General features: G+C 38.8%; 1 protein-coding gene across 5 annotated transcripts in view; it reads left to right on the top strand.

Moving 5' to 3' along the window:
* The window catches only part of GTDC1 (glycosyltransferase like domain containing 1), a 171,757-nt gene that overhangs the window by 53,269 nt on the left and 95,869 nt on the right, over positions 1-22,619 (top strand). For all 5 annotated transcript variants that reach the window (XM_082284745.1, XM_082284744.1, XM_082284746.1 and 2 more), the window contains one exon: positions 48-258. In XM_082284745.1, coding sequence (XP_082140871.1) covers positions 77-258 — 182 coding nt within the window. In that variant the 5' untranslated portion in view covers positions 48-76. The remainder of the gene's footprint in view (positions 1-47; positions 259-22,619) is intronic.

Genomic DNA, 22,619 nt, shown 5'->3' with positions numbered 1-22,619 from the left:
TAAAGATATGTTTCTAAAGTAAAATATGTCTCTGTTTTCATTTTCAGATTTCAAACAGTTCTGAAGTACTTGGAAAATGAGTGTCCTTCTCATTGAACCCTTTTATGGTGGTTCCCACAAACAGCTGATGGATCTCCTCCAGGAAGAGCTACAAGAAGATTGTGTTCTCTGCACACTTCCAGCTAAGAAGTGGCATTGGAAGGCACGGACTTCTGCTCTTTATTTCATGCAAACAGTGCCAACAAGTTCTAATTACAGGTAAACAAGGGATTGAATAATTTCTAAAATGAAATTACAGAGATGTCTTCAACCAGGTCTCTTGAGCTTAACCCTTGTGTGCATGCAAGGGTGTATGTGGGAGCAATTAGAGACTTGCAGTGGGCAACACAGGTTTGTCTTCTTGGGGTATAACTGGGAAATTACATGTTTTATTTAGAATCTCCTAGACTCTTTTGTCTTGCATCTCCAGTCCGTGAGAGTCTCTCAGTATCTGGATACCTGATGTCTGTACATGTATGTGTATCTCTTATTTGAAATTTATCATATGAGCTCAGTTATTCTGAAAGGTTTAAACTGTACTTCACAGATTAGGCTGAGATGGCACAGATGTGAACACTGCAAGCTTCATCACGTGCCCTCCCATGTATCTATTAGCAAGTCTGATTTATCAGTGTCCTGCTCAGGCTGACCTGGAGGATTAAGGGAACAGTTTTATCTTAATGATGGTCCGGTTCTGTAACATGGCAGCAGCTGTGGGTGTCAATTATACATTTATGTAAGTGGCAAATTTCCATCAGCTAGAACCTGGGCTGATAAAAGCAGGCTATTTAGGTCAACAGATAGCTATCATATAGTGAGAATCAGTCACTCCAGAGCCAAGCTGTCTCTAAACCCAGCAGTTTTGCTTGGCCTACCTGATCAGATGAGATGTGGCGAGGTGATTGTCTGGAGCAGTGAGATAGAGCCCTGCTCAGAGCACGCAGAGCCTTGTGGGGGGACTGTACACCTTCAGGGGGAGAGACTGTTCATGTACAGGGCTCTTTTAGCTGCTTTTCAGCAGCAGAATGAACTTCAGCAGGCCTCTGAGCACACCTGAACGATGTGCCAACAAGTTGCAGTTCAGAATTGGGTCTGGTATTTGTTACCTTGAGTGAGTAGGTGCTTCCTGAGGAAGGAATCTCATTTTTCTAGAGTAGATTTGGGCTGCAGAAGGCTGCATTTGCTCAGTGCTAGCCAGACCAATGCCTAACCCATCTTGGAACACGTAGTGTGTAAATGTACACCTTTTCTGTGCCTGCTTTTGGCTCCCATTTAAAATAATCTCCCACCCCAAGCCGAATGTTATAATTAATTTTCCTTGCTTTGTCTTGTTCGAGGCATTTAGCCTTGGTTTCCTCTTGCTTTCTTTTTGCAACAGTTTTGTTTTGGAGGAGTGTACATGACAAACTGTTATGTAAATTTGTCTTGTATCACAACCACATCCTCCAACGCATCACAATGTTATCTGTGTTCCTTCAAGGTCAGCAGCCCAAGCTGTCCAGCACTAACTGTATTAAACTAATCAGACATCACTCATAGACATACACTTCATTAGTTTAACTTACAGTTACATTGACCTAAGATAACTTAACTCCAATTTGTCAAGTAACCCACATCTTGGGGAAAGGGGGGAGGGAACGCTGACAAAAAAACCAAAAAAAAAGCAAAATCCCACAAAAAACCCAACAACCCAACAAAAAAACCTCAACTCAGCAGCCTGAAAACTCAGTTGAAGTTAATAAACTTGCAATCTGTCATAGACTTATGTGCAAATACAACCTTTACTGACAGCAAATAAATGTGATCTAACCAATGGAGCATCTTAAGGAGAGGAAAGCGTTTTCTTTGCTGGTGCTGTTCGGGTTGGAGCGGAGGGAATCAAACAGTCAAAGTTGACAAAGATGGGATGGTTAAAATAGAATTTGCACCTTGTCCTCGAAGGCAGCATAAAATTTTAGGATCAAGGGCTGATATGGCTGATGAGAGGAAAACTGATTAGAGGTACCTTCTACTTTACTTGCACATTTTTAATGTTTGTTTTGTAATTGAATGTTTCGATTATTCTATTAAATTGAAAGTATAAGTGCATCAGACTGCAACCTAGTAAGGATGGCTACTTTCCTATTAGAAAAAACCATTGAGTAAAATTAATGTTAATTCTGTTATTTCTAAGCTTTCCAGTTACCACTTAAGATCAGCTTCCCAGGTAGTAGTTTGCAAAGACAAAATTCCACTGCAAACTGGCAGGACTCTGTGTTTAGAATTGCACATTTAAATATTTCAACCTTCTTGTGAGGTCGTGGAAAATACCAAATTTGCATTACTTATAATATTGACATTATTTACGGAAAAAAACCCTTTCTTTTATAAGTGCTTTTCATAAATGTGACATTTTGTAAATACCTTGTTTTTATTTGTGTGTTTAATAATGCAGAAAGGTCATGGATATTTCAAGTGCAAACACTTCTGATAATGGAACTGCCTTACTAAATCTTTATGTTCAAACTGTACTTTATTTCAAGATCCTGGTGTGTGTGAGAAGTAATACTGATGCCGTTAAGTCTGATGTTAGATACATTTTAGAGTAGTGTAGATATGTTTTAAAGGACTTAGACTTCTATCCATATAAGCTGATCTTTGGGAGGAAGAAGGTTTGTTAGTTTAAATGTGACAGTGAGTTAAGGAGCAGTCTTAAAAAGTGCTTTTGAAACAAAGGATGCAGTGCAGAGCTGTAGATGTTAAATTCAGATACTCTGCAGTGAGCAGAGAGTTTCTGTGATGAACTTGCTAATTGTTTTATCAGAGAACAGACATGTCCTCCCTTGAGCAAGAACTAAAGCTGAGTTGGTAACAAACAGGGCATTTAACGTAACTTTTGTGAACTGTACGGCCGCTCTCTTGGTGTGCAGTACCATCATGTTCTCAAGAACGTGGAGATTTCCCCAGGACTGTCACAGGGAGAAGGTGTCCTCACCCTCCCCAGGGAGCACGCGGAGCTGTTACGGAAGATACCGGACACTCAGTGTTTGATCTGCAGTACTGCATGGATTTATATTAATTCCCCAATGCAAAGTCTGTGCTGCATTTCTCCAGAAAAGTGTTGCTTTTCTGTTTTCCTGGCTTTGTTGAGCAGTGTGTTAAACCAGCTCATGTCTTCCTTCATCTCCTGAGAGGAGCATGGGAGTCCTGAGGAACGGGAAGCCTGGGCGTGCAGAGTCCCTTCAACTTGGAAGGCCAGAAGGAGAATATGAAGGTGGATGACTTGCCTATAAAATTTGAAATGGTCTCATAGATTGATGTGCAGCAGCCACAGATTGACTTTTAATTGCTGTAGAGTCACACACAATTTTTCCTTAATTGGAAAGGAGGTGTTTGGATGTTGTGTTTGTACGAGTAGTTTCATTCTTGTGGTGGTAGTTTCCAAATCACAGCATTTGAAATGCACTGAAAAAGGGAGGAATTACTGTCTGCTTTCTCTAGACAAGGCTTTCAACAATCTGAGAGTTTTGTGAGCAGTTGGTGGGATATTATCTTCTTCATTCCATCGATTTGGAAGGTCCAGCAGAGCCTCCTCAGGCTGCTGTCACTGAAAAACTGCTGTGTTCACTGCTTTGTCTCCCAACTTCCTTCAGACAGCTTCAACTCCTTGATAAATGTGGATGTCTGATCTTTAGCCTAAAGTTGTTTTCCATAGCACACAGTGACTATTCTGTAATTCTAGAAAATGTGTAAAAAAAAAAAAAAAATTTTAGCCTTGCTTTTCTTCTTGACTCAAGGATAGTTCTCAAATTTGAAAATGCTGTTTCACAATTTATTGAAAAAAAAAAAAGCTTTCATTTTTCTTGTAGCTATTTTCTTTCTTACAGTGAACAATCTATTAAATTACAGATAGTAAACCACTGGTATGACACGTTAGATGAAAGAAGTTTATAATTTAGGAGCTATCCTCTACAGAAAGTGATTCATACCCCCAAAAGTTAGGAGTGTAAGACTTAGATCTGTAAAAGAGAGTGACTAAATTCAGTGTAGCTTCCAGTGTGTTTTAATAGCACTGCTAGATTATTTTAAATATATATATATAAATATTATGTATAACATTCAGTATTGCCCCCCAGGTAGCTGTTCATATGAATAAAGATTTTATTTGTAACAGATTCTAGCCCTGAAATACCCCTAGGGTCAATGTTAGCATATATATACCCCTTGATATCTGACAGCTATATTTTAAAGACAAATTCTGTGCTTTTTACATTTTAGAAAAGAGAAAACAAATTATTGTTTTCAATTAATAGAGCTCTGAAAAAACCCCCAACCTGGAGGTGTGGTGTTCAGCAAAGGAGAGTATATTTCAACAGTATGTAATGTAGATGTGGTTGTTTTTTGATTTTGGGTTTTATTTTTAATATTCTATCAAAACTACTAGATTTAACTGTTTCAGTTCTGATTCTTTTGTTCTATTCTATAAGGAGAAAACACCTTATTATAGAGTGAAATCTTTATTAACTGGTGGGCTGTGTCCCCTAAATATCTTAAAACCAACAATCTTTTAAATTTCTATTCCTGTGAGTAGTTCAATCCTACTGAAAACATAACACTGTGTGGATGTGTGAGCATTTGCAAACTTGAGGATTTAACTGCTTTCTAGATATTTTGTTTTCAGAAACATTCCTGCATGCCCTGGAGAAGGTGTTTGAGGATGTGACTCAAAGCAGGGCAGGGCAAATTTCATTAAATCTGAATACACAGATACCCATTTGTGCTGGAAACATCTGTGCCTGTTTACATTTTTCTGTGGAATACTGGAAATGTTTATATAATCTTTGTAGGAACTGCAATAATGTGTCCTGCATTAGAGGCCTTCCTTGAATTTGGCCCTCATAATTCTCAGGTAAGGAATGAATAAATTGTATGTATGAGTTAGTTAAAAGAAGATAACCCTTTACCTACAAATTAAAAAAAAAAAAAAGTTAATCTGATACTGTTTGGGATTTTTTGGGCATATTTTATGGTGTTTGCTTCTACATATAGGTGAATAAATATAAATCCCATTCATAGCATTAACTACTAAGAGTGTGTACTTTGATGTTACTGCTCAAATTCATTGCATTTGAAGAAGGGACATGGCTCATCTCTTTGGAATTACTGAATAATTTTCTGTCCAAGCTGGTCTTGGTTTCCATTGCATGTCTTTGTTGCTCCGTGTGTTTCAACTGCAGTTTTGTGTGAGGCACAGTGGAATGTGCTCCTAGAGCTCCCTTGTGCTTTGATGAGCTGGTGTAAAGGCACGAATGTATAAGGTGACCTAATGTAATATCCAGTATCCCGTAAGGACAGAGTTCAAGTCTCCTAGAAACACATAATCACAGCCTGGGTTGGTTTGCAGGTGACCATGTTGTTCCAACCCCTCTGCCATGGGCAGGGGCACCTTCCACTAGACCAGGTTTCTCCAAGCCCTATCCAAGCTGGCCTTAAACACTTTTTTGATTAAAAATACCATGTGGGTGTAACTCACTGATGGGTACAAATATCCACATTCTCACCTTGCTGTGGAGGTGCCCAAAGGAGGGTGTGGGAGCCACTGCTTCACCCAGCGCTCCGCTTTTCCGCTCCCTCTCTGAACAAAGGGTCATTACTTCTTTCATTCCATTAGTGCTAAACTTGCTCGCATTTTTTTCCCCCCTGAACAAATCGTTGGAGTTCACCCAGGTTAGTTCACACGGGCTGGTGCAAACGCACACACGTTTGTCCTGCCCACGCTCCGAGGGAGCTGGCTGGGAGTTCGCTCCGCTCCGGGGGCCAGATGGCCGTCCTAGCACCATGTTGAGCCTAAACCAATAAACCCTACTGAGATACGAGACACAGGCACCATGTACTGAGCTAAAACAACTTGGTGACTTCTGACCAGAGCTGGCTGGTGTCCAGCCAGCTTCGAGTGTAAGCAGGGAGAATATACGTCCATATGGAACGGCACGAAGCTCCACCACTTAGCACAGATGATGCCCTCCACTGCTGTAGCCCTGGATAATAGAGGGTGTCCCAGCCTGGATAAGGGGTGTGAAATTCTCTCTGCTGAGGGAGAACTTGGAGGCCATCTGATGCTGGAAAAACGTAACGTGGGAATGCATGTGTAAAACTGGGTTTTGTTTGATTTAGGTTAAAATTGCCCAAAGCCTGTTCTGGAAACTTCTCCTGAAAATGTTATTGGTCAGAGAGAACTTCTGAAGGGGAGTATATTATCAAATGGATTTGAGAATGATTTTTAACAGAACACTAATATAAACCAAGGTGTTAAAGTTAACGAAGAAAAGGTTTAGAATCTATAATTGATTTGCTTTTTTTTTTTTTTTTAATGGGGAAGATAGTGTAAATAAAAGCAAATCATTAAATAATTGGTAAAAAGAATTTAATCTGGTAAAAAAACTTAACCCAGTTAAAAAATGAGGTAAAAAATTAGGGAAGGTCTAGAGGCAAAATAATTTCCTATTGAGGATAACAGCACTGCTGTTGTTTCTCTGCTCACAACCAGACTGCGAAAATTTCCTTTTCAGTATGATGGAGAGAGGCTGCCTGAAAAGTTTTTGTGAAGCCGATGAAGGAGATGGGGTGTCCTTTTGATGCAGATGAATTCTCTTGTTCTGAGGGGTCAGAAACAATACTCTGGTGCTCGAAAGTCCTTGTACAGCACCATGATTTAAGAACAAATGTTTTTATTCTTAGCTCTGGCTGCTGAAAAACTTGGAGGGGGCGATCCAATAAGAACAGCAAAAAAAACTTCTAAGAAATAGGACAAAAAAATCTCCCAAGTAAACTACCTGAAATTTATTCAGGCAGACAGCAATGTGATCTTAAACATTCACTTTGCATTAATCAACTTTGCCTCAGATAAAATGCTGGCAGATGGTAGCTATTCATTTTAAAAGTGACAGGTTTTCTTTACGTTTTTGTGTGGAAACCCCCACATGCACTCTTCCCTCCAAAAACTTTACTTGGTTAATTTGTCCAACATGCTTTTTTTTTTTTTTCCTTTAAATACTCTCCCATTATTAGGCAATTTCACAATTTGGATAGTTAAAAGAGGGTTTAACTGAGTTTAAATGCAGGCTCCTTCCTTTGAAGTCAGGGGGAGTGTATATATGGGAGCTGAGATTTGGCAGAAGTAAGATGGGAATGATGAAGACGATGCAGGGAGAGGTGCAGGGCCGGGAAGGACACGGGCTGGGACTGCTGGGTGATCTGTACAAAGTGCTAATGTGAAATGGCAGTTGTCTGTTTGATGTGTAAAAGATTTGCTGAAATTCCGGCAAAATATTCTGATGAGAGAAGGAAAGAACAGTCTGGGTTTTCAAACCCTAGCATGTGTTTTCCTTTATGTTCTCAAATGCCGGGTGAAATCCTTATTTTTCTTTCTAAAATGAATTTTCTGAATCACCTGGAGAATTGATATTTACATTGCTGGCAGTAAAATGTAATGAAATTGTGCATTATGATTCAGTATTTCTGCACTTAGGATTTTAATGAGGATTTTATCTGTCCTTTTAAATGGTTGCTGTGTATATATTTTATTTCTAGATTAGTTATGGATTACATTTCTGTTTCCAAATAACAAACATATACACTACTATATTATAAAGAATATGATACTTTCCACAATTCATTGTCATTCCAGCCCATAACACTAATTTGATCTTCCAAAGGGAAAGTAAAAAAAGCTTTAGTTTGCATTTAATAAAGAGAAAAAATAATGATTTTTTTTTCCTTTTTTTTGGTGCTGCTTTTTTTTTTTATCTCAATTTTTTTTTTTTTTTAGCTAAGGAGTAAATATTATATAAACTTTTTATATAAAAATTTTGTCAGATACTTGCCTTGCACATGATTTAGATTTATAGCTTTATGTTCTGGTGAAATAAATAACTAATTTTCTTAATGAGTACTCACAACTAGACTGGGTTTTGTGAACTGATGCATAGTGAAAAGGAATTTTACATTGTACAAACTGATTTTAGCAAAGTAATTTTGGGAGACGACCTACCTTAACACTACTACAAATATATATATTTTTGGGGGGTGGGTTTTGGTATGCTTTAACTTGACCCAAAGAAGTTTGACAGTCTTGGTTCAGGTAGTTGTGACATCTCAGTTTCCAGTCTTCAACAGACCAAGAATCCAGAGGTCTTTCCTTACCTATTTCAGCCCACGTGCCTGTACCTGGGAGCCAGCTTGGATGGGGCTTGGAGCAACCAAGGTTCCTATGGCAGGGGTTTTGGAAGTGGATGATCTCTAAGGTCCCTTCCAACCCGAACCATTCCAGGATTCTTTTTCTGCCTCTGAGGGCTGTTAGCACCTGCTGTGGGTATCCGTGAGTTTCAGTGCGGATTTTGAAGGCACTGACCAGGTCCATGGTCACTCTGGAAAATGTGCCCAAAGGTGTTTTCAGATTTTATTTTCTCAATTCCTCTGGGATTACAAGACTGAATGTTCCTAAAACAAGGCTGGAGTCCACTGGATGCTCTCCAAGGGCCATGACCTCCTGGTGTAGTTTCATCCAAGGGACTCAGGCCGAAATCTTGGAGCCCACTCTGATGTGAGCTAAGGCACGGTGGGTGAGGGTGGTTGTGGATGGATGGTTGCTTCATAAATGCCATTATGTATCAAACAGAAATGCTACCCTAAACTGACACATAAACCATTTAATTTTGTGGATTATGATATCGTTTCTTCCCTAAATGAGCAACACATACCTAAGCAGGAGTTTGATTACAATCTATGTGCTGAATTGTGGTGCAATGGAAAACATTTAATTTAGGATCAACTTCTGACTCCCCCAAACCACAGTTTGATCAATTTATTTCCTCCTCCTCTTCCCTTTTATACGTCTCAGCCTAAGTATCTTGGGAATGGTACCTGTTATTGGTAGACTTCGAGTCCTTATGATGATAGATTTAACTTCCCTTCAAAACAAATATTAGGAATACATACATTGTGTCTATTAATTGGAATATCTTTGATGAATACAAAGCAACTGAAAGACTTTTTTTTGTTCATCTTTCAGTAATGCAGACTTCCACCATTTCCTTATTCCCTTGGACTGTATTTTTCCTTTCTTGCCTTTGTCCTTTGTCCCTGTCTTTTCCTCCCTTCCTCCTGCACATTTACTCTGATGGTCCAGTGGACACAGTCATTTTAAAGAATGCTTTCCATTTCAGAGCGCTGACTGTTTTTATTGTTTATGTTTATAACCTTGCCTTCTTGTTCATCATTTTTTTGTTTCAGCTCTCTTAATTTCCATTTTACTTGTTGCACGCTTGAACTTCTATTTCTGTCTAGTTGCAACTTGAAGAAAGAATGAAGGAAACAGCAGTGGCTACAACATTGAAAGCAAATACATGACTTTCTTGTTGCAGAATTACTGGAAGAATTTTGCCTTTTAGCAGTATTTCAAAGAATTATATGGGGAAAAATGTATTTAGAGTGGAGCTAAGGTTTCTCTCGTAACACCTTACCTGATGTAACTACATCAGTCCTTTAAACTAGTGATTTACCAAATGTTTCAAAAAGAAAAGGTGTAAATTATTATGGGTAGAGCAATAGAAAATTTACTTCAAATTCTCTTTTTCTTGCAGTTAAATGGTATTCCTATTGATTTCTGTTATCGTGTTTTCTTTGAGTGCTAATACTTTTTAGCATAGCATACTCAATGTAAAATGATGTGTATCTAAATAGAATATGGAAAAATCTGCATGTATTTAGGTATTATGTAATAACATGAGAAAATTCCTGAACACGTAATTCTATATATTATATATGGAAAAACTAAAAAATTGAAGGGGAGTGATTTGAGAACATCTGCAGTTTTTTATTTATGTAAGAGAATATCCCATTTTTAATTAAAGATGGAATTTAAGAATGATAAATGGGACCATTATCTAGTAACAGTTAGTTTGCAGGCATTTTTTTCCTAATGTTCTGCAGATTGCTGCAGGTTTGACAGTGCCTTTGGCTTTTGTGAGCAAAATGCATTTCCTACTCATGGCAGAAGAGTTGTAACTCACTAAACATGGAGCAGTGATCATGCATAGCGACATCTCTATGCTTAAACCCTGAGGAATTGAATTATTTTAAATTATTTTTAATGCAGAAATTTCCTGGTAGTCAATTTTATTAAAAACTTAACAGTTAAAAATTTTATCTGCCAAATGAATTTGGAGAAATAGTGCTAAAGATGCTAAAACTATGCAAGAAGAGGAGATGAATTTTGGGGGAGGTTTTGGCAGGTTTTTGAGGTTTTTTTTTTTCTTTTGTTAATAGAGTGACCATTTTCTTGTTTTTTTTTTTTTTGTTTTTTTTACTTTACCCCTTGAATTCCTTCTTTGTTGTCATCATCCTAGACTAAAGTTGGTTCCAATTTATTGTTACATCCTCAAGTCTTAGCTGTAGAGTGTCAAAGTGGGAGGAAAAAAGGTGGGTGGGTGCTTTGGGAGGAACTTGAGTTACCATCAGGTGTGGGACAGCTGTTGGTATTTGTGACTCTCAGTTATCCCAGGAGCAAGTTTTTGGTGTCCTTGTGTTTCTCCATGACTTTCACAAATCTTCAAGGTCCTGACTGGGGAAGTTCACTTGTGTGGAGTCAATTGACCGTTTTGGTTACTGATGACTCAAATGATGTTTTCCAGTTAAGAGACTTTTTTGGACAAGGACTTGATTACAGAGCCCTCATCTTTACCTCCTCTAGACTTTGCGTTGCCATCTACTCAAGGTGAGATCTGGTTTGCAGCAGAACTTGCTCTTCTAAGGTTTAATACCAGCCCTGCAGAGAGGATCCTGTGGGCCTGGCCTGGTCTGGAATCAGTTTTCAGTGGTTTCTGTGGCTGTTGAGGCTTTCAGGTCTGAAGTGCTGTAAACACAGACCTCAGGTCTTGCCCCCAAAAGACAAAAGATCCATAGGGAGGAGTGTCAGAAAAGAGTAATTGCCACAAAAGAATCTGGAAAACCAGAGTCTAATGTATTTATTGAAAATTGCATCATGAGTTAGAGATAATGAAACCTACATTTTCTTTCATTTCTTTTTTTAACATGGAGCAGAGAACCTGGAGAGTGGTCTTGCCTTGAAATAATACTCATTCTGGTGTAAACACACTGGAAAATACTTTTATATAGTTTTACATTTCAATACAGAAGAAAAATATTAGATTTTAATTATAGACTCAGAATCATTAAGGTTGGCAAAAACCTCTAAGAGCATCAAGTCCAACTGTTAACCATGCTATGCTATGATGAGTGGAATATAAATTCAGCATTAAAATAAGCATCTGTACTTGAAAAATCCTAATTTCCAATGCTAACAGCTGCATGGAAGGTCATTGACATTGTGGAGTGCGTGGGGTCTCTGGGGCTCAGCGTGTTTGAAGTCAATATTTATGGTGCCTCTGTACCTCCTGTCATTAGCAGGAGGTTTTCAAGAGACTGTTCTTAGATTATATTTTGCACATGGCTCTTGTTTTCCTAGATACTGATTGGAAAAAAGTGAAGGATATAATAGTTTTCCTGTCTGCTGATGGGTGATGAGACCAACATGTTGGGGCCATGGGTGGAATTGGGGTGAATGAATTGGTGGCAGGGAGGGAGTTTGAGATGCTTGTGTGCTTCCTGCATTTTTAAGGAGTATAAAGGATATTTCAGCTGTTGAGATGAAGCTCAGCAGCTGCTCTCCAAACTCCTAATGGAGCCAGGGGCCTGAGTTTTCTTTATCTGCAGAGTTTTCCTCTGGTCACAGATACTGCTGGGGCTCCCCATTTCTCTTAACCCATAGTTCTTGAACGGCATGGTTGATACAAGGGAATAATGAGAATGATTTTTATTGGATAAAATGGGGTCTGGAGACAATACTGTTGCTTGTTAATTGTTAGGTACACGCTAAGACTCTGAATGAGGAAGAGGAAGGTGCAAAAGCTGTGCGCACTGAGCAAATGCTTTGCAGTGCAGCCAAACGGCTTTGCAGCCACTCTCTGGGTTGTTACAGCATCACTGCAGTATTTGCCTTCCCATTATCTCTTCAGCTCACTTTTCCATAGTGTCTGGTGCATGCATATTTTATTTTGTTTTTAAATTTTTTTTTGGAATATTATTTTATTTATTTATTTTACCTTCCAGCATGGGGTTTAAAACTGTAACTTCATTGCTTCTTGTCCATATAACATCTTTTATTTTGTCCTTAAAATCCAGAGGGGTGTTTAGTGTGAGCAGTAGTGTATCCAAGGTAGAATATTTCATGTTTTTGCAGATTGCCAGTATTACATGCCAGAGCAGGCTTCTGACCATGAAGCCCAACCATGTTTGTTCTATTAGCTGCACTTCAGAAGTATTTGTTTTGTTTTTTCCTCAGATGGATAACCAGTATGGAACATTCTGTCCACAGAAGTCTTATTAAAGAGGTTAGAGCATCCTGCTAATTAGAAAAAACTAATTAGGCAGATTGTTGAGCCTGTAACCAGAATTTTATATTTTAATGGATTTTGAAATGCGGTGTGCTCCCTTTTCCTATTGTAAAACACAAGTTTTTTCTTTTAAATGTCTGGGAACAGTCTTTTTGAGGAGGTTATGCATTTAGAATAAGAAAGCAGTAACATTTTAATTTTTGAATTTATTAAATAAACTCTAGAAGAATGTATGCTGTAAAATTGGTGAAATCATTAATTCATACCAGCCTTATATTGTGGCAGAAAAAATTGTTTGGTTACCTTCCTGTTGGTAGGTTTCAAGTTTAACTGCCCCAAAGAGGAGTTGAATTAAGTTCATGTGAATAAACAATATAATTTGTGGCTGTGTTAAAATTAGACTTAGATGGTACAGAACTCACAAATTACTCTTTGGTACTTCAAGCTAAAATTCATTGACCACTGTTTCACTGAGCCTTGGGAAGTTTATCATATTCGAAGCTGGATCCAGTCCATTTTTGAGTACTCTTGTAGTGCTGTTAGAGACTTTTGGTCTGGAAGCTGAAAAAATGAGCTCGTTCTCAGCTGTGGAGTGACCTGGAAGCAAAACCATTGGGGTTGGTTGGGTTTGCATAGTTCACATCTTAATTCCAGGTCTGCAAGGAGCCATGTGGAAAGCAAGGCATGTTTGTGGCTGGGGACAAAACACTGGATTTGAGAAACATTTAAAATATATATATTTAAGATGACTTTCTCTCTAACATCTACTTTTGAACTCTCTTTCAACTGTGCCCTGCTACAGACTTTAATTAGTCGTAACCTTTTTTCAGGCTTGTCATTCTGCATTTTGCAAAATGCTCTGGCTTGTGGAGCAGCCGTGTGGCTGGGAGCCGTGGGCAGTGACCTGCAGTCTGTGTCAGGCCCATCCTCTGAGATGTAACTCAAGGTACAGATGTTGCAGTTGGTGAGACGAGGTTGGCGGCCATCTGGAAGGTGGCCATCTGCTCCTTCCTGCAGCAGCAGAGCACCACGCTTTTGGGGGCCCCTGCCCCTTCTTGTCACAACCTGAGTCAAGATAATTCAGAATTGCCTCTTTGAAGCCTGATTTGGGAATATTGGCCGGCCAAGTGCTTGGCACTTAAGAGATGTAAGGGGCTAGGAAGGGTAAAATAAATACTTCTAGACAAGATTTAGAAATGAGCTGTATGAAAGGACTTCAGTAAAGCAATGGAAGCTTAAGGTATGTAGCTCAGGTCTGTAAATGTGAGAGAAACCATGGAGCAAAGGGAGATGCAGCTTGCTATGCTGATAAAAAACAGATAGAAGTGTCCCATTGGAGCATGGGACTTGCTATTATTTTGCTTCTGTCTGTACCACTTGAAAACAGAACTGTGGATACAGGAACTGGAGGATGGAGCAATTAGGTCCCTTTAAGGAAAACCTTCCTCTTCAGTCCAAGGAAGCTAAAAAGAAGGCAAAAATACTGCAAGACTGTTTTTGTGGTGTCAGCCCTGCACCCCCAGACCTCCTATATTTGCTGGAGTGTCAGCTCTGGCTTTGGCCAGTCAGATTTGTGTTCAGCATCTGTGCTGACCTGGAGGTTCACACTCTTCCATGCTCCTGCAGTTCAGTCTTCAGCCCGAAGCCTGGGACTATTATCAACCAGACAGGTCTAGGTAGTTAGCATGATGTCATGTCTCTTCATCAGTTTATGGAACAGGGCTGAAATTTATGGCCATAAATATTTTAAATTGTTTTTGTTTGGCTTCTTGGGGAGAAGAATTTCTATGGGTGAGAGGTTGTTTTGTAAGAGGCTCCACTCTATGATAGATCACATGGATGGTTTCAGTACATGGGAAGCTTGTACCCCTTCAGTGTCATAGGTTGGAATTGTTACAGGCACTTAACAGCTTTACAGATTCTTGTTTAATTACTGGTCATTATTCTGAAGTGGATGACTCATTTAGCCTGCAGTGATGGGAGGTGTTCTGGCCCTCTATATAATTCTACACATACATATTTTTGCTCCTAAGCACCACAAAAATGTCTGTTTTCCTCTTGTATGTCTCATTTCCTGGGGTAATACAGAGAAAATGGATCTGAGAGGGGCTATGGAATGAGAAAGGGCATGTTGGGAACAAATTTGCATCAATCTGGATGGCTCTCAGTGCACACCTGAACTCTGCCATTCGGTTCTCACTTGGAAGGGTGTGTAATACTGTAATAAATTAACTATCTATTAGTCCATTCTTCTATATTGGAATTTCAGATTAGAAAACTGGCCAGACAACATGAAATTCAGTGTTTAACAATGTTCTGGCGTGGTAAAGTGTTAAAATTAACATTTAAACTAGTTCTGGATTAGCTGTCACCAGCTTTTCTGTCCTCAGTTGAGGCTGTGTCCTTCACTGTGACATTCCATGTGTCCTGGTGAAGGCCCGTTGCAGAAATAGAGACTTTGAATTCACCAGGCTGCATCAAGAGGCCACACTTGGTCTTGTTGCATGGAGATCTAAATAAATTTGCATTGATCTCAATATATGGGGATGTTTTGAACCTTGACTTTCTAACGCTTCACAGTTGGGTGTTTTTTTTTTCCCTGCTTTGTCAAGGAGGATGACTGTAGTAAGACCATGAGCTGATTACTCCCTGTATTAGATAATAATTTCTTAATGTGGGAGGGATAGATGTGAGTACTCTTGGAAAACTCTTTATGGAATAAGGTTTAAGCACTGCTGATAATAGGATGTGCATTCCCTTTCATGCTGAGTCAGGCAGAGCTTGGCTGTGTATCCAGGACAAAAATCAAGGAGGTCTTAGACACACTTGCAAAACATGTGGTGACTCTGCTGTCTTTAAAAATTGTCACTATTGCTGTGATTGCATTGTTACTTCTGGATTTTAGGTGGGCAGTAGTTGGAGTTTAATTAAAGACCAGCCCTACTTCCATCTAGACTCATCTCTGAAGTGTCTTCTTGTTCCCCCACATCATGTGGTTGCCTTATGATGTTCCAGCAGCAAATAATTCTGAATTTGATCTAAAATTTAAAAAAAACCTTGCCTGTTTTAAGTGTCCATGTCAGTGGTAGAGGCTGCTGGGTGCAGGGGGCAGAGGGAAGACGAGTGGTGGTACAGGAGGGATGTTGGGGGTCCTGATGCAAAGGCACTGCATCAGTGACTGGATAATCCTGGCTTTTCTTGGGAGAAGCCCGAATCATCATTAGAGATGAAATGTCTGTTTTGGATGGAAAGCTAATGTGATGGATGGAGGCTTCTTCTCACCAGTGACATTTAAAAAAGAAACCAAAGGTTTTTGGGGGTGGCTGTTCAAGTTTGTTGAAGTCTCTTCAGTATGGAAAAATAGGGACTTAGGAATTAGAGTTAGCCTTGTAAGACAAGATCTTGTAAATGTATTTTTAGGGATTATTTTTTGTTTGGTTGGGTTTTTTTTGTTGTAAAATCTCTTTCTGGATTATGTAACTAAAGGCAGGACAAGACACTACAACTCTAGTGTGTATTTTATGGGGTGCTCTGAAGGATAATCTGGAGGATGTTTGTGGGGGGAGTGGTAATGATAGGAGGGATAGAAATACTGACTTTATTTTTAAATTTTTTTCTTAAGGTTCTGAATCTTCTTTCAATTGTGTAAGCTTTTGAAAACATTCAGGTTGATTTGTAATGGTATATTCTCAATGTTTGTTCTTCTAATATTGATTGGTGAACTATAGAATGTCTCTACTATCATTCCTAGCAGCTTTTCGTAGAAACTTTTCCCTCAATTAAGATTATATTTAAGATGCTTTCATTATGAAAGTCCTTGAAATTAAGATGAAGTTTATTTTTTTATTTTTTTTTCAAATCTTCCCCTGTGCTGGCATATGAATGTGGTTTTGCCCTAGTGGCACTTCCCCATTTCAGATTATTTTCTACCTCTGAATATTATGTGTTTTCTTGTTCAAGTGAATGACAAGATGATGTATGACACACTTGAGATGGTATTGAGCAGAGTATAGTTGGAAAATTGCAGTGATAATTTTCTTTTTACATCTCAAACTTACATGCTACTGAGGGGGGAAAAAAAAGGAAAAAAAAAGAAGTATAACAGCAATTCAACAAAAAGCATAAGGGGAAACCTAGAAAAATTACAGGGAAATTTCCATAACAGATACACAAGTAATGCTGCTTTAATAATGATTTCCTGTCATGAACTATTTTTATCACTTGCCAGCTCTCTGACGTGGCATTCTATTTAACATTTTTGAGAGCCATGTTTTAATCAGATTAAGCTCAAGGAAACCGATAGGTATCTGTTTGGCTCATGACTTGTGCTTCTGTTTCTGATTTAGTCACAAGACTATTGTTGCTGGAATCTTTTAAACCCCATTTTGCTTCCACTTGCAGCCGGTGTGTGAGCCCGGAGGTTGAGTGCCAGGGATTTTCATGATACACACACACAGGGCGCGTTATGGAATTATTTTGTAAATTTAAGAAGACTGATACAAACTGTGTCTTTTTTCTCATGTGATTAAATAGCTAAAAATAACCATCTCTTTTTAGTTTCGGGCGTTGTAATGTTTCTTAGGAACACACTCACCCAAAGCAGTGTGCTAGGAAATGCTTACCATGAACAGTTCTACATTCTGATCCACTTAAGCAAAGCAAAAATCCTTAATAAATGGGGGTATTCTTGCATCATTTTATGTAGTGTGCAACATAATGATGCTTTCCATGCAAGAGATATCGTGAGAATAAAATATAAACACATATCTTTTTAACTTGGAAATTTACACGTTTTTCAGTCATTTTATTAAATGAAAAACAGCAGAAAAGTTTCTAAGCAAAACTCTTATGGTCTCCAATATTGTGCACATCCTGAAAATTTAGGAAATTAGGGGAAAAAAAAAAGGTGCTGCATAACATTTGGGATCATGGTTGTGCTTGGGTATTAGTGAATTCAGCACCTCATTTGGTGGTCTCAGCATCTTGGAGCATGGGGGAGGACCAGCAGCCTGGCTTTCAAAAAGCTGTCTATTCATGTTTTCCTAATTTCCAGAGCAAAAAAACTCCCGTGTATTACATTTCTAATGACCTCTTTTGTCTGTTGCAAATGCAGAGAGATTGTATTCAACAGCTTGGTTTGTGTGGTGTCTTCCTGCAGTGTATTATTTATTTGGTTGACATGCTTGAAAACTGCGAGCGTAAGAATTAATAAAGGTTATTAGTTACTTTCCATAATAAAATTAGCTGACCTTTAAGAGCATTATACAGGGGCTGTCTAAGTGGAAAAATGACAGAATGTGTTTTTATTCTGGTAGCCATTTCGATTACTAAATCTTACAGTCACAATACAGAAACTACGCGTGGTGATTAAATGTGGCTCTTGACTGTATATTTGCAGACAACAATGAAATAAGTGGAATTTTTGTGTTCAAGACAGAATTTAACCCCTCGGTAACGGTTTTGCCCACATCTTATATTTGGTTCCATTTGAACAACACAGGGGGAAAAAAAAAAAAAACAAACCAAGATGCAACTTAAAACTTAATTTTCTAAAAACGAGTGTCCTTTGGAAGAGGCAGTGCCGGGAGTTGGCTGTGGTTTTTCTGGAGCATGATGATGTGCAGATTCCTGGAGCAGCCTGACTTGGGTCGCTGTCAGGCAGGTGTGATGTACACCCTGTAGCTGGGCACATACAGCTCACTCAGCCTGATAGTCTTTAGTCATCTCAGTTTATCTACCAGTTTAAAGGGAGACCTGCCATACAATCCAATATTGGAACGTGAAGTGCACACACCCACTTTTACTTTTCAGGGGGGAACAGGATGCACCTCATTTCCAAAGTAGCTGTTACAGCAAACTTCCGTAATTTTATTCTTTTTGTATTCAATAATGACATTTTTAGCTGTGCCGTTATCTAGAAAAGATATTATAAAGGCTCTAATTTTTACTGTCTTTTTGAAACATTGTTAATCTATATAATGATGATAGTATGGCTTGGATTTCAAGTGAACTTCAGATCTGCTTGTGCTGCTGCATTGTACTTTTTCAAATTTTGACTAGGTCTTATAACATTTGTTGAAATCCTTACAAGATATTCATCTATTTGTAGCATCATATAGGTCTGGCTCCCCATCTGTCTCTGTTTTTCATGACAACGAGGCTCTGGTACTTTTTTTTAAATTTTAGTTCTTATTCATTGAAGCCCACTGTAATGCTGTTTCTATCTTAGTTGTTTGTCCGTTAGCTTTTATTGATCATTTGGGATAAAATAAAAGATTTCTTCATAGGGAAAAATATTAACCAGCTATCAGTGAATTCAGTTTAGTTAGGTTAGTTTTTCTACCTTATGAAACTGAATATAATCAGCATCCATTTATGTGCTATTAAATATATTACTAACATAATGTGGTGCCAAAAGCTAAGAAATATTGGGGAAAAAAAGTTCTTAAGTAAATTATTTTCTGCTAGGCCATATTTATTACGGGTCTCAGACAGCTTTGATATTTTAAAAGTAAAGGTATGATTCTAAGGTTCAGATTCCCTCCAAATAATCCTTATTTAACAGGATATCCCTGAGACTTTTTTCCCTCCCCCTCCCCTTTTTTTTTTTTTTTTTTTTTTTTTTTTTTTTTTTTTGTTTTGTTGTTTTTTTTTTCTTTTTCACTATTGGCAAGCCTGACTGAAACAGTCTCATCTGGTTTAACTAAAAAATCTTTGCATTACTTGGCGGTGGTTTCTTTTGTACGTGGTGCTTAGAGCTCCTTGAAGCTGGAGCGCACAGGAAATGCAAATCATGCAAATCATCCTCGCGCTGACGATGTACAGTGGCGTGATTGAGCAGCAGTACGTATGGCTCGTGGGCTGACCACATGAAAGGGCTCATTTAAAGACCAGATGAGCCCAAGCTGGCTTAAGTTAGACTATGTGTGAGCTTCAAAGCTTATGGAATAGCATCCTTTTTAAAAATAAATTTATTTTATTAATAACACCTGCGCAGAGTTCTTAAACAGTGAGAACACGTATAGATGAACATTACGTTGAGTACAGGCCATGCTTAAATCAGAAGGGCAATATTGTTATTTTTTCTTTTTTTGTGGAAATTCAGGTATGCATTCATATGGGGAGAAGGCAATCGCAGTCTAATGCACTGCAAAAAAAGTTCAGTTCGTGTCTGGTGTACATAAAACCCAACTCTTTTCTGCCTTTCAGGTAAAAATGAAAATAAATGGAAGATAAAAGGGAACTTTTTCTGTGCAGCAGGGTTAAGAACAGGCTTTCTGTAAGTGCTTTTGAGTGCTGAGAAGAGGGAGGTTGATTGCTGGCTGCTTCGAATTTCTTGGTAACTGAAGAAAAAAAATGCTGCATATTATTTTTCATACTTCTGAAGAGCTTTTTCAGTAGTTTCAGGATGTTGTCCTTCCAATAAAGCTGAACCCTTGTGCTGCATGACTCTGGACCTTGAAGGTGGTTGGGAGAGCGGCTGTGGTGGGAACACTGGGCTCCATCAGCAACCTTTGAGATGGACCTATGGGCACAACCTGGGCAAAGCCACAGGGGAAAAATCCTGGTGGAATAATAAGCCTTTTTCATATTAATCTGGCAATAAAATGAGAGTGGATGGGATAGGTAACAGTGTCCTTAAAAATATTCTTACCTTTGGTAGTATCAACATGGGTGGCTCTCTTTCTTCTAGTGAGAGTCTTATTTCTTACATGTCTTTTTTGTTTTATACAACCCTCATTCCCTTTCCTTTGGATGTTTTTAAAAGTTGAGATTCATTCAAATAATGTAACATGACACAAAGCTGGAAAATGTCAATCTTGGACTGTTTCTGTGTCATCTTGTTTAATTTTTACTTGAAACAGTAGCCCCGAGGAGGTCTGCGGTGGGACTGGGCAGGACACTGCACTCCATCACCCTGACGGATGTAATTTTGGCTTGATATTTTTTTCACTAGTTCCTTGCTCCTTCATTTTGTTCCTTCTACTAACACACAGGAACAAGAGAGAAGGAAAGAATGAATTTTTTATATTTTATCTACCAGACTGCTTCTTTCTCATGAAGTCAATCCACAGGTCCTGGAAAAGGAGAGAGGGACATTTCCCACAATTTATTTTTTTTTTCCCCCCACTCTTTAAACACTAATTATATTCTTCTCCTTAATTTCATATTTAAGTCAAGGGGAGCATTTCACCCCTTCCATATACCTGCAGGTTGGTGCAATGCCCACTGTGCTGAGCACATGCAAGTGGGGGTCATAGGGCTCAGTGGGGAGTTTTGGGTTCAGCTGGGGCTGAAATGTTGAAGTTCCTTCCTTCTGTGTGGTTTGTTCATTTATTTATTTTAAAGGGGACAAAAAAAAAAAAAAAAAAAAGTGGCTAAAGGGATGGCATCCTGAAACCATCAGGGAAAGGAGTGTTGTGAATAAATACTGTTTTCCTAAACCTGTGATCCCTTACAGGGAAAATGTGTGAGGCTTCTGGGCAGGTGTTTATACATCAAGCACACAGTTTGTGTTTTAATAGAAGAAGCAATTTAAATCAAAGATAATATTAAAATATCTTTCATACTCTGTGTAAGAAATACCAAGATGCAGGAGCTAACAGAGAAAGCAGAAAAGAAATTTTACTACTTGTATCTATAATAATTTAATATAATTTAATATCCATTTCTGTGTTTGACAGGAAGTAAAGATTACTTAAATATTTGTACCTAAGAGCACAGGGCTGTATAAAGATCTTTGAATTTTCAAGTTAATTTGTTTCTTCCAGCAGTATAAAGAGATATATACAGAAAATTAATCCCATATGATTGTACAGCTACCATTGCTCCAGAACTTTTTGGAAATACTTTCCAAAGAACATCTCCAGTCATCTTGACAAACAGCTTGACTCAAGTTTCCTTTTCAGGAGCTCCTGAAAGGTTTTATGTGTAGTTCAAAGGCATTGCTGGAAAAATGGTGTTATTTGGAGACCTTCACCAAAACTACTCTACTTTGCTCAGCCTTTTCAGATATGAAAGCTCCTTGCCCAGACATCTTGAACAGATTTTTAGTTTCTGTCATGGAGAGATGCGCAGTCTTTTTTCAATAACAAATTAGCTCTTGTCAACAGTTTTCTTGGCCACAGTTTAAATAGCTCAATTCAGAATGTTTCATAGTTTTATGGTGGATTTTGCTAGAAAATATGTGTGTATATAGTATTTATGTGTCATGTATCTGCATGTGCATGCACGCAGACATCTGTGCTTGCACATCTCTCTGGGAGTGAAGATATGAGATCTGAAAATGCTGAATCACTCTGTACGCTCTCACAAAGATAATATTTTGGGAAACCTGTCAGGTACTGTGGTGAGCGGGGCCCATAAGATACATAAACAGTTACATGGTCTTACATGAGCTGATTAAATCACTAGACCATGATATTTGCTTATCTTAACTTTGGCTTGGGCTCCTGACTTCTCACTGTGGCCCTGGTTCGCTTGGTGGCCCTTGATAAGCAAGCCTTGGCCTCAGTTTCTTAAAGATTAGATAACATCTGGTATGGTGTTCTATCTTTTTAACATATGATTTCAACCCCAGAGAGACATATTTCTCTTGTGTGTTCCTGGGGAATAATGGGAATTTAATTTATCATTAAATAAAGCACTGGATGTTTTATTTAATGATAAAAAGAATTCAGAAGTAATAGTTGCATATGAGATGTGCTGGTAACCCTGTCCCTGCCCGGCTCCGTGGGGCCCCGCGTGCCCCCACAGACGCACGGGTGGGTTCAGTGTCACAGTCAATACCAAAGAGTCCAGAAGGGCGTTTGGGTGCATCCTGGCAGGAGCATTTATTGCTGCTGTCCAGGGCTGCAGAGGCAAATACCAACATGAGCCCAGAACTCACAGTTTTATCTGGGGGAAAAGGTGGGACCAGGGAATGGGGGCCAATGGGGAAGCTCTGGGGGAGTGATGAGGGGTGGAGGCTGACAGGCAACCGGGGAATCCAAACTGGGATAGATGAACAGAACAGAACAAGCATCCTGGGAGAAGCCTTTCTGGTCACCCTAAGGTAAAGTGGTTCCTGTGGTTCTAGGGACTTGTCTTATTAAGAACTCTCTGTCCTTTGTAGTGTATGTTCACTGGCTACCACACGCTGGGAAAGCA

This window comes from Coloeus monedula, assembly GCF_965178545.1.
Source record: "Coloeus monedula genome assembly, chromosome: 7".
Taxonomy (NCBI): Eukaryota; Metazoa; Chordata; class Aves; order Passeriformes; family Corvidae; genus Coloeus; species Coloeus monedula.
This window is presented reverse-complemented; position numbering and strand designations above follow the sequence as displayed.